At 44.2% G+C, this 13,079-nt stretch overlaps 1 protein-coding gene across 1 annotated transcript in view; it reads left to right on the forward strand.

The window, feature by feature from the left end:
• The window catches only part of LOC138284148 (uncharacterized), a 285,937-nt gene extending 281,318 nt beyond the window's left edge, over positions 1-4,619 (forward strand). Inside the window, exon 8 of the mRNA XM_069222631.1 lies at positions 1,148-4,619. Within this exon, the coding sequence (XP_069078732.1) occupies positions 1,148-1,231 (84 nt within the window). The 3' untranslated portion in view covers positions 1,232-4,619. The remainder of the gene's footprint in view (positions 1-1,147) is intronic.
• Positions 4,620-13,079: the final 8,460 nt, after the last annotated feature.

Here is a 13,079-nt window from a genome sequence, read left to right on the forward strand (position 1 = left end):
TCCTCGGAAACACCCCGAATGCCTGGGACGTCTCCTGGTGGCCCACGGCCCTTGGCACTGCACCTACCCCCTCAGACCACGCACGCAACCTTGGTTTCATCCTGGACCCACTTCTCACCATGACCAAACAAGTCAATGCCGTTTCATCCTCCTGCTTCCTCACCCTCCGCATGCTCCGAAAGATCTTCCGTTGGATCCCCGCTGACACCAGAAAGACCGTGACCCACGCCCTCGTCACGAGCCACCTGGACTACGGCAACACCCTATACGCAGGAACCACCGCCAAGCTCCAGAAATGTCTGTAACGAATTCAAAACGCCTCAGCCCGCCTCATCCTCAACACACCCCACAACAGCCACATCTCCGCCCACCTGAGACACCTGCACTGGCTTCCCGTCAACAAAAGGATCACCTTCCGACTCCTCACCCACGCACACAAAGCCCTCCACAACAAGGGACCCGAATACCTCCACCGCCGCCTCAGTTTCTACACACCCACCCGTCAACTTCGCTCCGCCAACCTCGCTCTCGCCGCCGTCCCTCGCATCTGCCGCTCCACGGCAGGTGGGAGGTCCTTCTCCTACCTGGCGGCCAAGTCATGGAATTCCCTCCCCACCAACCTCAGGACCACCCAGGACCACTCCGCATTCCGGAGGCAACTCAAGACCTGGCTCTTCGAGCAGCAGTAACCCCATCCCCCTAGCGCCTTGAGACCCGCACGGGTGAGTAGCGTGCTTTATAAATGTTTATGATTTGATTTGATTTGAAAAACAAATCTGTGGGTCCTTTGTAGTAAAATGTATATACACTTGTCAGGTTATTTGGCATGGGGGCCTTTGGCAGCACCTAGTTGTTTATACCTCTATAGAAAATCCATTTGAGACTAATTTGCCTCTAATTAATTGTGCAGAATCCCTGCCCCAATTTTATTGTGATCTCATGTTTTGTCTCCTAAGGGCTGGGCTACATGTTCCCATGTCGGACACCTTCTTAGGCATCTACAGTAGACTTCTATATGGAGTGCTATCCTCTCATCTATCCACCATATAACACATCATGTAAAATGTTTATCTTCTTGTAGACCAAATGAAATGCTGCTTTGGTATTAAAATGAGTTATAAATGTAATATCTCTCATTTTTCCCCAGATAACCTCCTGGACAATGATTTTTGGGGCAGTTGTGGCAGTTGCCAGCATTGTGATGGCGGTCCACCTCACACAGGAAGGTTGATGAAAAAAAGAAATAAACAACACAATGTGAACTTTAATTTAACTGTACCTAGTAAAGTATGTCCCAGCCTGATATACATTTGGATTAAGAGAAAACTAGAACTCTAAGAAATGTTAGAGCCTTCCTCGAGTTTCTTTTACAACATACCACTGTGTGGGGCTAGAGAGTGAATGGCTTCAGACTTCCTCTTTTTATCAAATGCACTGAATGAGCCCAAACTAGTCTGTTCTTTGTATTGCTGTGATCTATCTAGATTGTAGAAGATGTAAGCCTATGGAATAAAGCTCTTACTCTCATGGTTGACAGATAATACATTCTTTGGGATCACAGAGATGTAGGTATATGTACTGCACAGGAAAAAACATAAATATGTAAAGCATTTTACCATCTACAATATATGTGTGTGAGTTAGTGATGCCATTTTATAATTACAGAGACAACATTAGATGATCAAAGTTAAATGACTCCAGATTTCTTTAGCTTGATTCCTAATTTTTCTTCTAAACCAGGCAATAGTGTAGTGAACTGAAGGAGAAATGGATCATAATCCCAATAAAATGTATAGAAAGGTTAAACATGTAAATTTACACATACAACTGGGTCCTGCTGGCCCTCACCCTTATAGGTTTGCAAAGAAAACTGTACACCTTAAATGATTTCATGTTCCTGGAGCACTATAACTTGTACAACTTACAAAAATCATGATTTTGGTAACAGGAATCCTTATACTAAGTATACTTGATTGACAGATCTAGAGTTTTGTGAACAGTACTCCATCCGTTAGGGTGGCGGAGGACATTACTTCCACTACCCTGATGGATTGCTGGCCGCCAGATTTGGAGATAACCACTGGCCCAGCAATGACCTCTGTACCTTGACAGAGCCTGCCACCATGGCAGCTCATATATATATATATATATATATATAAATTCTGAACAACTAATAAACCATAAAAAATGAAAAACGCACCTTAAAATTTGTTGTTCATGCAATTGTTATTCAGGCAAAATCATTGTTTAGACAGTAGTTGTTCAGTACTTCGTTGTAGAGACTTTTTAGTTGTTTAGCAGTAGTGGTTTAGGCAAGTAGATGTTTAGGGCCTAGTTGTTCAGGATGTTTCCCTTGGTTGATGCCTCCCATCTGTTTTGATGGGCGTCTACCAAAGTTTTTCAAAGTTTTTGATTTTAACTTTGACTAAGATAGAGATTTTAAAAGAATGTTCATATCTGGGTGCATTATTTTTGGTGAACGTGAACGTGTCTGTCAGGCTTCTGAATGGGATACTGTTGGGTTTTGTTTGCTGTGCTTTTTCAAGGTTCATCAAAGGCAAAATATAGAGGCCTCACTACAGTCGTGTAGAGCAAACATACCAACTTTCTTCTGTAATGGGATTGATTGATTAAGATCACAAGAATGTCTGTACTTGGGTAATGTAGAAGCTTCATTAAGGAATCATCCTTCATAACTGAGGCAATTCTTATCAAACTCACAAATGATGTATTATTGAGTCAATTTGTGTCATGCTTGGGATGGTTAGACTCAGTGCTTATTTGACAAAGGGTTTCCAATGCTTGGCACTGGCACTTAATTGTCAACACTGGCACTTATGACAGTCTGTCACATAATGGCGCTGGCTACCTAATTTAGAGATGATCACACCAAGAGTTATTTATTAATTCAATATACATTGAAAAAGACTAGTACCTACAGAGCAAGCCATACTTATACCTTTTGGGGCCTGGAATAGTGTGAATTGTCACACTTGTAGGAGTGTGATTAGTAGTTCTATTGGTACTGTCTTTAGAAGTGCTGGCTCGGGCCAGCGGTGGTGCAGGCTACAGTGGCCTCCTGAAAAAGGCCCTCACACTTATTACTTTTACAAATTAAGTGCTGGTTAGTGTTCCATTTAGAGGTTACACCCAGATTTTGAGAACTTGGTATGGTGTCAGGAAAGGAGAGTGAGGCACACAGAAACGTCATTTAAGCCCTGATGCACCAATCAATTTCATGGTCGTAAAGGCCAAAGTTGAGCCTTTGCAGCTGCAAAATGGCAGTTTACATGTAGAAAACCCAAATTGTGATTCAGTAACCTGCTACTGAATTGCAATTTGGGTTTTCGAATAAAAACAGAATCAGTATTTTGAAGGGCGTCCCTTTCAAATACCGATTCTTTGGCTTATGTATTAATGTTTTGCGACTGAAACGCAGATGCAAAACATTAATATTTTACCACCAAATCAAATTTGGTGGTAACCATTTGCGAACAGGAAGGGGTTTCCCAAGGGAAATTGTTCTTTGTGAATGTTGGCATATGTAGGATATGGAAATCTCAGGGACCGCTGCTTGCTCCTAAAAAATGTTTACAAACGTATTCATTTTCTTTTTTAAGCACATCCCATTTTCCCATTACAAATATGTGCTGCAGTTTAAAAAAAAAGATTTGTTTATTTAAAAACAGTATCAGACATTGTGGTCTGCTAACCCCAGCAGGACACCATACCTGTGACTCTAACCAAACGTACAGGGTCTCAATTTGCGACCTACCTCATGCATATTAATGAGGTAGATCGAATTGTGGCCCACTGTGAATCAGTATTTTGTGAACTAACATATTCAAATATAGGTTGCTTCACAAAATAATCAAGCAGGATACATTGGAGAGGTTCCGGGTTGACTGTGGCAGCGCAGAGTCGTGTGTGGGCTGGCAGCTCAGTGCTGCAGGAGAAGCAGCAGTTTGCAAGTGAAGGGTCCTTCGGTAGCCCAAGGTGATGTGGTGCAGCCGTTGTTCTGACGTCCAGAATTCAAGGCCTTGAGCTCCTCGGAGGAGTTGCAGTGGGTGGCTGGAGGGCCAGGGCTCCTGGCACTGGGCACGGTCCAGGACCTGCTTGACCTGCTTAAAATTGCACCCACTTCTATCAAATCCATTTTAGTATAGTCCTAAAAAGAAATTGCAAACTGAAATCGGTATTTCATGCAATTTATTGTTTCTTAAGACATCAGGACCTATGTGAGTTTCTTAAGACATGTTTAATGCCAAAACATAAGAATCTGTATTAGTTCATTAAAATTGTTGAAAAATGTACGTCCTTGCTGGGCATTTTTGATGAAGAAATGTATGCATTTGCATCTAAGTCAAATCACAGGTTAAAAAATTAGGGTGGATCAAAAGTTCTGAATCTGTAATGTTTCACTGCACCAAAGTAAATCGCATTCTGCCTGTCACAATAAATGAAATTGACGAAAATGCATTTCGAATTGGAAGGAAATCTTGATATGGTTATATGCTATTTTACTTATAGTATTTGTCTTCTATCAGCCATCCTCTGTGAATGTGCGAAATGTGCTTTGTAAATGTTTGCAATAATATCTACTATTCTATGGAAATTTGAAAGAATAAATACAAAAAATAAATATCCCAGCGTTGGCATGTGAACTGCAATTACATCATTCTGGGCATATCCCTTAAAAGGACATTTTAAGTTTTTTAGAACATCACCCTGAAACCCCAGGTCAATGCCGTCACCTTGCCATGCTTCCACATCCTCAGCATGTTACGTAAAATCTTCAAGTGGCTCCCACTGGACATCAGACGTACCATCATGCAGGCCCTAATCACAAGCAGATTGGACTACAGCAATGCACTCTAGCTGGTATCCCAACCGATCTTCTTCATAGACTTCAAACCACCCAAAACACTGCTGCCAGACTTGTCCTTGACCTCTTGTGCCGAACACACATCACACCATTCTTCAGAGAGCTCTACTGGCTCTCCGTTCTGAAGCACTGCCAGTTCAAACTTCTCACACATACATTCAAGTCACTACCCAACAGGGGACCTCAATACCTCAATCACGGTGTTCACTTCCACCAACCCACAAACAAGACAACTTTTCTTAGCATCACTATCATTTGCACGGACACCCCATGTGAGAAATTGGGTGATCAGTTGACTGGGGTATGAGCTCTGGTCCAGCAACCACCACAACCCCTTGCAAAAGTCACTAATTTAACCTGTCCTTAACCCTGGGTAGCTTGGCACAAAAAGCAGTCAGGCTAAACGTAGAGGCAATGTGATAAGTAGTTATGCAGCACACAAACAGCAATACAGTAATAACACAACACAAAATTAGTAGAACTGGAGTTATGATTTTGTAAAGTTTAAGGTTCAAAATAGCAAGTCCTCAGTTTTAGAAAATGGCCACCTGGGCACCTTTACTACCACAAACAAGGGTACAGGAGTGGGTGGAGACCTCTTGGGGTTCAAGACTCACTCAGGCTGGGTCCGGGTGCAGGTTCAAGATGGTGGGAGCCTGTTATGTCCCCGTGCATCTGAACAGGGGTGAGCTAAACTAGCTCTTAGAGTCACTTCTGGAAGTCCTGGGTGCAGGTGGAGATGCAGGGCTAGTAGAGTGCACAACAGGTCACAGCAGCAGGCAGTCCTCCGAGAGTCCTTCCGCAGGTCCAGTAGTGAACTGAAGAGTGGGTCTGAGAGCCCTATATTTCCTCCCTGGTGCCCTGCTCCTGGAAGTTGGGAGAAGTTTCCAGAAGGGTTCTATGAAGTTCCAGGAATTTCCTGTCTCACCTGCCTTGGCTCCTAGCTGGCTTCACTGACACTATAAAGTTGTTACGCCTACTGTGTGGTGGCAGAGCCCAGTCTATTCAGCTGCAAATGGGGCTGTGCTTAGCTTCAGCCCCTCCATCAAGTAAGTTAATGGCCTATGAGGCTCTGCTAATCCCACTATTGTGTGACTGTTTGGGGTGAACTTACAAAGTCTCAATTGTCAGTTATACCCAGTCATGTGACTTAAGGCAGGCTGCAGGCACAGAGGGCAAAAGGCAGGGAAATGACAACTTTCTAAAAGTGGTGTTTTCAAACTTGTAATGATAAATCCGACTTTACAATAAAAGAGGGTTTATCATTAGAAGTTCACAGATACCAAACATGACCTATCTCCCACGTCTGGTTTAGGAATTATAACTTATTAAATTTAATAAGGTAAGATGTTAATTAGTATTGACATAATGGTTAACTTAAGTAGCTCTATCAAGGCTTATGTTTAATGATGATTTCATTTACTTCCTTTTTTATTTCTTTTTATTTTCACACATTATTATTATAATTATTAAAGTTGGGTACTTTGCAGATTTGTACTTTGAAACAAACCTACAGTTTATATCTTTATATATTCAGTTATGTATTAATCTAAAAATTGTATGTACCTCTTTCGGAATGTAATGTCTTTTCAGATTGAACTACAACTTAATAAAATATTTTGATAAGGAATCCCCATCCTATAGGAGGGGTAGCCTCACAGTAGTGAAAAAATGAATTTGGGAGTTTTTCACTACTGGGACATGCAACTAAAAAGAACATGTCCTACCTTTTAATTACACAGCACCCTGTCCTATGGGCTACCTAGAGCCTACCTTAGGGTGATATATCTAATAAAGGGAGAGTTTAAGGCTTGGCAAAGAGTTTTAAATGCCATCAAATCATGTTTTAGGGAGAGAGCGCAAGCACTTTAGCGCTGGTTAGCAGTGGTAAAATGTCCTAAGCCCAACAAGCAAAAATCCAGCACAAAGTAGGAGGAGGAAGGCAAAACGTTTGGGTGTAACCCTGTAGAGAGGACCATTTCCAACACACGCATCTGCAGAAGCAGAACAGAAGGTCAGTCATTCTCCTCGCAAGCCGTCAAATCCTTGCACGACCTCCCCCAGCACATCAGGGTCTCTTCTTCACTTCTTGAATTCTACAAGTAGCTGAAGACCTGGCTATTCAATTAGTCTTCTTGGGGAACCATAAATACTGCTTGTATTCAAGCTCAGCCTCACCACCTGCCTACACCCACCTACTCAGAACCTAAAACCAACAGTCAACAAATTTACCTAATAATACATTACATTACATCTCTAGGATCCTACTACATGCCTCAAGGGAGTGGCTTCATGGATGTGGAAGTTAGGAGCTTTTTAGTGTGGAGATGAGCTTCTTATGACAATATTCATATTGGGAAGCACTATTTACCCCTCTCCGCCTTCATTTTGCTGTAGTTTTCAGGCACTGATAAAACAGGACGACAGTCCGATCCTCATGGCAATAGATAAACTTGATGTTTCTGTGGGTCTTTGCTGACTCGTAGGGTTGGAGAAAGCCATAATGCATGATTATTCCCTCGTCCCAGATATGCTGTGACTTTCCTCTGCCCTCTAATATGCCAGCCATCCCATGCCTATTTCCCCATATGCCAACCTTGATGTTCCCCTGTTCCCCATATTTCAGACACTTAAGATGTGGTTGTGTCACCCTTATCCTTGCCATGCCATTATGTAGCCAAAGGTAATTAATCAACACACTATATACCGCACTAATAGGGGCTGTTATGACAAACATGTGTAGAGGACATTTCAGTGTAAATGGGAAGAGAGTCTAGTGCCATGAGGTAGCAGATCTCTGCCATTTTATTTGCATTCATAAATGGGAGACATTTTATAAAGCTATCTGTGTCTGCTGTTTTTTAAAAACGTTTCCCATTTGGGAAAACATCCGGGGAGAAACAGACAGTGGCCCCTGACCACTGTATGCCCCCTCCCACTTCCTTCCCCCTGAAGCTATCTGACATGATTCACAACCTGAGAATCAGTTACCACCCCAACGCAGGGGCTTTTAACTGGTCAACAGTTTGTTACCATAACTGCAGTCATAAACCATTGACTCATGCCTCTGTAACTCGTGAATTTGAAAAGGAACCCCCTTTCATGCCTCCTGCTAATCAGAAAGGGTCACAAAAGCACTTTTATGTGACGGAAAGAATTATCTGACTCATAAGATAGATTTAGTACATTCTAGGAAGCCCTATTGTGCTTACAACCCCTATGATTTTGAGAATCCCAGGGTTTGCAACTGCAATAGGAGTTTGTACAGCCGACCTAAAATTTTCTATTTCCTCGCATCCCCTCTGGAAAGCCTCCTGTCAATTCTATCTTTTCTTGACCAACCCCCTTCAACCAGATAACGTGGTGTGCTCTTCAACTCCAGGATGTGGCTGAAGCATTGATCTCCATTAGATCAGAACAGGTTTGAAGTACTAAGTATATGGAAACTCTTTCCAAACATTCGATTCAATATGGCAAAATCCCTATTTAAAAATCTAGACCAGCAGTTTTTAACCTGTGGACGCTGAACCCTTGGAAGTCTGCAATACCTAATAAAGGCATCCATACATCTTTAAAAAGTTTGTAATATTAGCAAATTAATAAAATATATACAATAAAAAGCAAAATATAATATTGAAATTGTTTAAAGCTCTGTAAATGAAAAGGAATTTTAAACTGTATGCTAAAATGTAAGTTGGTATCCTCAGCTTGATTTGTTGCAACAGTACAAGTAAAGCAAACAAAATATAGTATGGGCTTCATTGAAGGGCTGACAAAAAGAGTGCATGCATTAGGAGCAAAACAGGCAAAGTCTTGCATATCGCTTTGGCTTTTATAATTAAATAATAAATTTAGAAAAGCTCCAAAAGTCCCATAAAAATAAAAAAAACAATTTTTCTATATTTGTAAAGAATTAAGGGCCAGATGTAGGTAGGAAAAAATTTGCGAGTCGGAAATTGCGAGTCGTTGCGACTCGCAATTTCTGACTCGCAAAATGGTATCCAAGAAGAAAAAGCGACTTCATTTTGCGACTCGCAAATGAAGTTGCACCGCAGATTGCGAGTCTGCTGTTTACGAGGTCGCTTTTTGCGACCGCGCTACAAACGAACACGCAAATTGCGAGTGGGTGTCGCAAATTGCAACTGTGCCGCAAATTGCATGCAGGTGCAGCAGAACACTCTGGAAAACACTTCCTGGCTCTTGATGATGACATCACAGCCAGGAAGTTTACTAATATACCTGGGAGGAGGGAGGACCACACCCATTTTAAACTGCTGAACAGCCAACAGGAGGAACAGCAGCTACAATGGCAGAAACTCCTAGGAAGAGAAAACTGAAATTTGCAGAGAAAGAACTGGAGGTGCTGACGGAGGAATGCTGCCAGCACCACGAACAACTGTTTGGGAGAGCAGCCCTCAGTGTGCCTGAGCAGGAAAAAAGGTGGATCTGGTGTGAAATCCAGGACAAAGTCAACTCAATGGGTGTGAGCCATCGGAGTATTGTGGAACTAAAGAAACAGTGGTATGACCTGCGCTCCAGGACCAAGGAGAGGGTTTGCAGAGCGGCTCCGGGAGATGAGGGGCACTGGAGGGGGACCATCCACCATACCACCACCCACACCCTTGGAGGAAAGAGTGGAGGAGACCCTGGAGCCAGAGGCAGTGTCCGGGATAGGAGAGCTGGACACGTCAGCGCCAGGACCATCAACCGGTGAGTACCATGAGACATGCATCTACACCCATATCTGCCATACCCCCACCCACCTAGTACACAGCAGCATGCACAACCAAAATAGCTCCATTTCAGAGTAGCAACCACCTGCATGGTGCATTATGGGCAATGTAGTCAAGTAGGCAGTTGATAGGCAACAGTTTATTAGGAAGCATATAACAGATGGTAGATACTGACAGTGTGTTCCCTATGTCCCACAGGTCTCCCACACGACACCACCTCCAGCCACAGCGTCCAGGGGCCACAGGTCAGCCACCAGCCAGCACAGGACCCAGGACCAGCCACCACGGGGACCTGCCCCACCCAAACACAGTCCCCTCCTGATGCACCAGTGGCCATACTGGAGAGTGAACCAGCACCCGGTCCAAGCCACAGTGCCAGTGTACAGGACACGGAATCTCCACCGCGTCGCAGGCGACGTCTCAATGTCCCTCCAGTGCCACAGGGTGAAGCAGGGGGACGCCTCCATGTCCGCCACCGAAGCTGCACTCCTACATGGTCAGCGCCTGCAGACAAGGGAGATAAGAATTATTTTAGGGGCCATGCGGCGCATGGAACGCAACCAGACCACAGGGCTGCAACGGATCCACACTGAGCTGCAACAGCTAAACACCCATGTTGGTGACCTTGCGCTCTCAATTAGACAACTGGTGTCAGAACTTGTCACCGAGAGAGAGGGTGCAAGGCACCGTGACCGGCACCTCATCCACCGGCTGGACTGCATGTCTGCCTCCATCGTCCGGCTGGCTGTTAACCCCATTGGGCTGTCACGGCGCACGGTCAGCCTCCAGGTGGACATGGGCCACTTTGCCAGCGATGTGGCACGTGGGCTGGGACGTATTAGCCACGCAGTTGATCTTATGGAGGCACGACAGGTGGCTAGGGGCGCGGCAGACACGCCGCAGGACAGTGAGGAGGGCTCTACCGTTAGCAGTGTCTCAGCCACAGACACCAGGGTGTTGCGCAGTGGTAGCGCACGGCAGGGCACTGCCGACGCACCAGGAACCAGCCATGCTGGGCGAGCATGGCGTAGGGTGTGAGCTACGCACTGTCATTGACTGAGGTTAATGTGTCCTCATGGCAGGTGGACTTTTACAGCCCCTGAACTGTAGTTTGTGTAAATAGTTTTTTGGTGCACATTATAAAAGTCCTTGTTTGTTCCACTTTACACCTGGGCTCTTTCTGTGTGACATTTGTGTGTGTGGTGACAGTTAGTACGTACCTTCCAAAGTATTGGTTTGCAATGTGGTCCCGCCATTGTCTGCCTTGATTTGCAATGCTTTTATCCCCATGATGGCGATGTGGTAGCTCTTGCTCGTCATCCTCCGAATCTGGATCTTCTGGGGTGAGAGGTAGCCCACGTCTGGTGGCAATGTTGTGCAGTATAGCGCATGCGCCAACGATCTTGAAAGCTGTAATTGGGGCATACTGGAGAGCGCCTCCACTTCTGTGGAGGCATCTGAATCTTGCCTTCAGCAGTCCAAAGTTCCTTTCTATAATATTTCGGGTCCTCCTATGTGCACTGTTGTATCGCCTCTCTGTCTCATTGCTGGGTGTTAAGTACGGGGTAAGTATCCATGGTCGTAGTGCATATGCACTGTCACCTGTTTGGCACAAAATGTACAATGTTACCTGGGCATAGATGGGTTCCACATTGACCTGTGTGTATGTCTTCAAGGTGTATTCAGCTATACCTAGGAGGTATCCGTCTCCAAACTCCCCACGTTCTAGGCGTTGGTGTATCCCACTGTGCCTGAAAATGTAGGAGTCATGTGTACTCCCTGGAAATTTGGCAACCATGTCAGTAATGACATTATGGGCGTCACATACCACCTGGATGTTCAGTGAGTGGGTACACTTACGGTTGCGGAACAGATATTCCAGATTTTCAGGAGGGCATATTTGTATATGTGTCCCGTTGACACACCCTATTACATGGGGGAAGTTGGCAATCCTGTAGAATTCCAACTTGGTGCTGTTGATTTCTGCCTCATTCCTGGGTAGGTATATGTAGCTGGACATGTGTGTGAGTATGGCATCTAGGAATGCTCTGAAGAACAGTGAGAGTGCACTTTGGGATACCCCACTTGCCACGGCAATGACCCCCTGATAGCTACCCGAGGCCAAGAGGTGCAGTGAGCATAGCACTTGCACATGTGTGGGGATGGCGCTCCTGCGCACAGTCTGGCGTTGAAGCTGCGGATTGAGTAGATCTATTAAATCTAGTATTGCTGCACTGCTAAGTCTGTATTTATCATATATCTCCTCCTCAGTTTGTTGGAAAAGTGTCTGTCTGGTTCTGAATATCTTCTCATGTCTCTGGCTCCTCCTCCTCATCTGCTGTGCGGCGTGGGCTCTCCTCCTCCTTGCTATCACATATATCTCCGCCATCTTGAGTTACCCAGGTGCCTTCTGGGTCCTCTTTTATACTTTGGTTCTGGTTACCACCTGCTCTGAGTTAATGGTAAATTGGAAGTGCAAAATTGGCTTTTTGCGACTAGTTGCAATATGCGAGTGGCTATTGCATATGGTTTGCGACTCGCAAATAGCGACTTCCTATTTGCAGGTCGCAAAATGGGGTCGCTATTTTTGCGAGTCGGTTATGGCTCGCGTCGCATTTTGCGATTTGGAAATGGGATTTTTGCATCCCATTTCCGATTTTGCGTGGTCGCAAATTGCGATTCGGGCCATTTGCGACTCGCAAATGTTTGCTACATCTGGCCCTAAATAACGTATTTCATCATTTGTGTATTTTTTTTGATGTGTACTTGTTTCTGTCTTTCTGTGTATTGCTCAGAGATTCAAATCTTAAAAACCCAGTAATGACTTGGTGGGAGTTCCTAGATTCCAGTAATGATTCAGTGGGGGATTCACAGAATCAAAAGGATAAAAAAACTGCTGGTCTAGACATTAGCTAATGTAATATCCCTAAATGGTACTTTTTGTTACTGGATAAAATTAGAATGTTTATTACACAAACACCTCCTAATTCTCACTGAACAGTGGGGTGTGAGGTCAATTATCTAAAAACAGAGCCCTCTTCTAATTCTAAACTCTGGTCTTTTTTTCGATAGTTCGGGTCTAGTTCACCTTTCTCAAACATCAAGCCACAATATTCCTGCAGACAATCTGACTATTGCCATTGACAACCTCATTTCCACTACGAAACCAACCCAACCCACACCACTTCCAAAATCAGATCTTTCAATAAAACACTCTGCCTGTGAACTGTCACCCTGCTATTGAAGGCTACCTTTAAAAGTTGCCCCCTCTGGCTCGAAATAAAACATTGTATCCAAACCCATCAGGCAACTATGGCTATCCCATCCACATGCCCAATTTAGTGCAAAGAGTCAAACCTTATTGTCTGTGCCTTTTTTATATGGAGAAACTGTATACTAAACTCTAAATTAGGTCCTGAGTCTCTATGCAAGTCATGAAATAGTTGAAAAGGTACAGAATT

This window comes from Pleurodeles waltl, chromosome 3_1 (genome assembly GCF_031143425.1).
Source record: "Pleurodeles waltl isolate 20211129_DDA chromosome 3_1, aPleWal1.hap1.20221129, whole genome shotgun sequence".
NCBI lineage: Eukaryota > Metazoa > Chordata > Amphibia > Caudata > Salamandridae > Pleurodeles > Pleurodeles waltl.